This window comes from Phaethon lepturus, unplaced genomic scaffold (assembly GCF_000687285.1).
Source record: "Phaethon lepturus isolate BGI_N335 unplaced genomic scaffold, ASM68728v1 scaffold35004, whole genome shotgun sequence".
NCBI lineage: Eukaryota > Metazoa > Chordata > Aves > Phaethontiformes > Phaethontidae > Phaethon > Phaethon lepturus.
Window position 1 is genome coordinate 1 of NW_010533131.1, and position 3870 is coordinate 3870.

Sequence of the window (3870 nt, forward strand, 5' to 3'; positions counted from 1 at the left end):
AAGGGGAGCCCTGTCCCCTGTAACCGGGCTCGGCAGCAGGGAGCAAGCAACTCCCCTGGATCAGCTCAGCGCAGGAGGGACTAAAACCCACGTCACCTGATGGCTACTCCTATCTGACACCCTCCCCTCATGCAAGATGAAGCCTTTCCGCACCCCAACCCTACCCCCAATGGCACAGGCTAAGCCTTTGCACCCCAAAAGCCAGCCCCAGAGAACCCCCCAACCCTCTGGGCCGGTCACCCACAACAGGTCACGCCGCATCCTCAGAGCCAGCCCAAGGCAGAGGGACAGAGCCTGGATTTGGCAGCTGCAGCCTCAGCCTGATTCCAATCCCCCACCGCCACCGCCACCACACTGGGATTTATTTTTTTGGCCGGTTAATTCCGGGACTGTTTGCCAGCACCGCCCCCCTCCCCACAATCAGCCCTTTTGGCCCTCTCCATCCCACCTCTGCCCTCTTCCATCCCTCAGCAAGCTCAGTGAGGAAGGCTCGGAGCAGGCTCTGGGAGGCTGAGGCCAAACAGAGCCGCTCTCCGCCGGAGGAAGCGGCGTGGGTGACAGGCACACAGAGCGGCTGACGTGCGCTGGCAGCGTGGCAGCTCGGTAAGACACCCCCTTTCTCTCCCCACCCCGCACCCCAGGAGCAGAGGAGAGGCCTTACCTGACCGCCTGCAAAGATGACGGGAGAGCTGGATGGCTTGGGTCGGTACGGGATGGTGACGCCCTTTGGGGGAGACTGGGTGACAGGCAGAGAGGAGAGGTTAGACACTGAGCACCGCTGGCACCGACAACCCCCTCCCTTGCAGGCCAGACACCAATGCTCTGCCTCGGGTTTAAATCGGCCCTTTGGGAGGATGCAGAGCAAGTCTACTTCCCCACCCCAGGCGCAGGGCCGAGGGAGGACGCCCACGGTGCACAGAGCCATGGGCTTGGGACAGGAGGACGCCGCTGCTCGGTGTCACACCATGCTGTGCAACACGACCGGTCACCACGGAGCCACAAGCAGCACTGTTAGCCAGTGAGCAGATCCAGAGGCCTGGCTCGACCCTGGTTTTAAGCAGCTCCAAGCCTCACCTGGACGAGGCTGTAATCCCCAGCTATCCCTTTATCCCCCAGCAGCCATTCCTCTGTCCTCAGTGGTTTCCACTCGCGAGGGGGGACGCAGCTTGCCAAGGGCAGCGAGGATCCCTGCGCTGCACGTGCCTCCCCGGGGGAAAAACCAGGCCCACGGGGCCAGGGCACAGAGGCCCTACCTCAAGCATGACGACGCAGATCTGTTTGACGCACTCGATGATGGACTGTGGGATCCCAGCGATGGTGATGGCTCGCTCGGTCGAGTTGGGCAGCATATCTCCTGCCACCTGGACCTGTGCCCCCGTGCTCTGCAAAGTTTACGGTTAAAAATAGGTGGTCAGACCCCAGGGAGGGCTGTGACCTCAGCAACAAACCCCGTGGCCGGGTTATACATAGCCAAAACTGCCCCCACACCCTTTCCTCAAAAAGAAAGTCCTTTAATCCTAGCTGGAAATAATTCGGTCATTGGGAGCCTGGGGCAGGAGAGGAAGACCTACAGCCTTTCCCTGTAACCCAAGTCAAGGCCATCTCCACAGCCAGCGGAGCCGGACAGAGTTAATCCCCCGGCAGCCTGGGGTCAGCAGCACCCAGTGCTAAGTGGCATTATGGAGGGCAGCGCAGGCCTGGCAGCGCACTCCGCCCCTCCAACAACCGGGAAAAGGCCTGGGGTGGTGGTGATTGAGAGCCTGGGGAAAGGGGGGAGCAGAAACCCCGGCGTCCTGCTGCAGGGGAGCGTGCCAGGAAGGGGAAGGTCTGCCCCAAGTCTCAGTTTCACAAGCACTAAAAATACAAGCAGCTCTAAAAAGGTCGAGTGATGCCACATCTCTGCTATGTGGTACCACCCGGGCTGGGGGCTGATGCAAGGATTTGCCCCTGGGGGCACCCGGACTCTGTGCATCCTCCCCCCAGGCTGGCCAAGACGCACCTCTCGGATCTCTTTGATCTTGCAGCCTCCCTTCCCAATGAGGGAACCGCACTGGCTGGCGGGTACCACGAGCCGGAGGGTGACAGGGGGCCGGCTGGCAGCTGTACTGTTGGTCATGGAGCTGCTGATGTCCTGCGAGGAAGAGGAGTTACTCAGAAGCGTCAGCCTGGTGTGGTGCCCTCGCCGGAACGGCATGCAGGGAGGTGACGTGTCCGGCAGAGGGATGGGGACGATGACACTGGCACAGGCAGGCTGGGTCAAGGTGACCCCAGGGCTCTCCCAGTCCTATTTCCCAGGACTTCATTAGCAACCCAGAAACGACACAGCCACATTTTAGGGAAGGAGGAAGAAACCAAACTCTGTTGTCTCTGTGAAAATGGGGGTTTAACACCCACCAACCCAGTGCAGAGGCACCGGCTGGGTCACGCCACAGCCAAATGGGAACTGGCTGTGCCGGCGCTGGAGGGGGCAAGTGGTTGGGGGTCAACTGGTTGGGGGCTCGGTGCGCCCACAGCTTCCAGTTCAGCACGGAGCCTCCTGTTGCAACGGGGGATCAGGGCAGGAGCAGCTCCGGGGAAAAACAAGCCCGGCGCTGATTACAGCGGTCATGTGCTGGCAGGGGGAGGGGAGGCACAAGGCCACGGCTCAACTGACCTACTAAAATAAAAGCTTTAACTCTGAGTCCAGCACTCGGAATGCCGGCAGCCAGGAGCCATGCTCGGATGAGGAGCCCTCGAAGGACTCCAGCTCTCAGGGTATGGGCAGAAACAGCTCTAGTCTCAGCAGCCTTTTAGGCAGCGGCGAGAACAGAGGGGCCCTGGGGACAGATCTGCCAGCACTGGGGCTGTTTCCTCCCAGGGAAGGGTCCCAAATCTAAAAGGGTGACAGGATTTTTACCCCCACAGGCGAGGTGAGGGCCGTGGAGCTCTGCCCTGCACCAAGGGAGGAGCGCTCACGCCTTCCAAACGACGCGGAGCAGGATGAAAAGCTCCTCGACAGCAGGGCCCTGAGCAGGGTCTAACACCCACAGTCAGAATCCGGGTTATCTAGGATCAACATCCCCGCTGGAAGTCACCGATTCAACAGGCACAGGGGCACGATGCAGCTCCTCCTTCAGCACCGCACAGCCGCACCCCAAGGTCCCCTCCTTGGCAGGGCCGGAGATGGAGCCGAGCCCCCATTACCCACTGGGACGTGCCAGAGCAGAAGCAGCAAGACCGCCCAGGAGGACGAGCAAAGCCAGGGGAGTTTCAAAGCCCTGCTCCGTTTTAAGTTGTTTAACCAGTGGCCATGGGGTGTTTTTGGCCCAGGAAAGTCCCTGCAGGGCTCTGGCGCTCAGCAAGCAGCCACTTAAGGACGGCTGAACGCACACGGGGAAGTGTCACTGCCTGGACCTTCACCCTGCTCACAGCTGGGCAAAGATCAGGCCCCATGGGGAAAATAACACCAGCCCAGGCGGAACGAGCCCATCCTGCTGCTCAACCCCAGGGAAGAGCTTTCTCCCATGCTCCAAAACCCCCAGCACACTCTGGGGCAGACCCCGAGGCAAATTTATCCAGGGACAGTGTTAAAGGATGACTGCAGGCAGGGCAGCAGCCCGCTGCCTGCTCGCTGCAGGCAGGGGCGAGGCTCGAGGCCGCAGACACACCTCTTCCAGTTTGTCAATGATCATCGCAAAAGCTTTGAAGATGGCATTGGTGGGTCCAGCAAGGGTGATGATCCGCTCAGGGCAGTTCCCTTCTGAGATGTTAATGCGAGCACCGCTCTGTGGGGGGAAAGCGAGGAGGCGTCAGGGCTCCCAGCCCCCCGCTCAGACCCCCAAAACCAGCAGCAGCTCTGCACACCCAGCTCGGTTCCGCGTGGGGCGGCCG

At 61.0% G+C, this 3870-nt stretch overlaps 1 protein-coding gene across 1 annotated transcript in view; it reads right to left on the minus strand.

Annotated features, from left to right (window-relative positions):
* Positions 1 to 661: 661 nt before the first annotated feature.
* The window catches only part of LOC104619271 (poly(rC)-binding protein 2), a gene marked incomplete at its 3' end in the record, with an annotated part of 4265 nt that continues 1056 nt past the window's right edge, over positions 662 to 3870 (minus strand). Inside the window, exons 4-7 of the mRNA XM_010285087.1 lie at positions 3648 to 3764; positions 2000 to 2131; positions 1254 to 1382; positions 662 to 736 (exon numbers count right to left, since the gene is read on the minus strand). Of these exons, the coding sequence (XP_010283389.1) occupies positions 662 to 736; positions 1254 to 1382; positions 2000 to 2131; positions 3648 to 3764 (453 nt within the window). The remainder of the gene's footprint in view (positions 737 to 1253; positions 1383 to 1999; positions 2132 to 3647; positions 3765 to 3870) is intronic.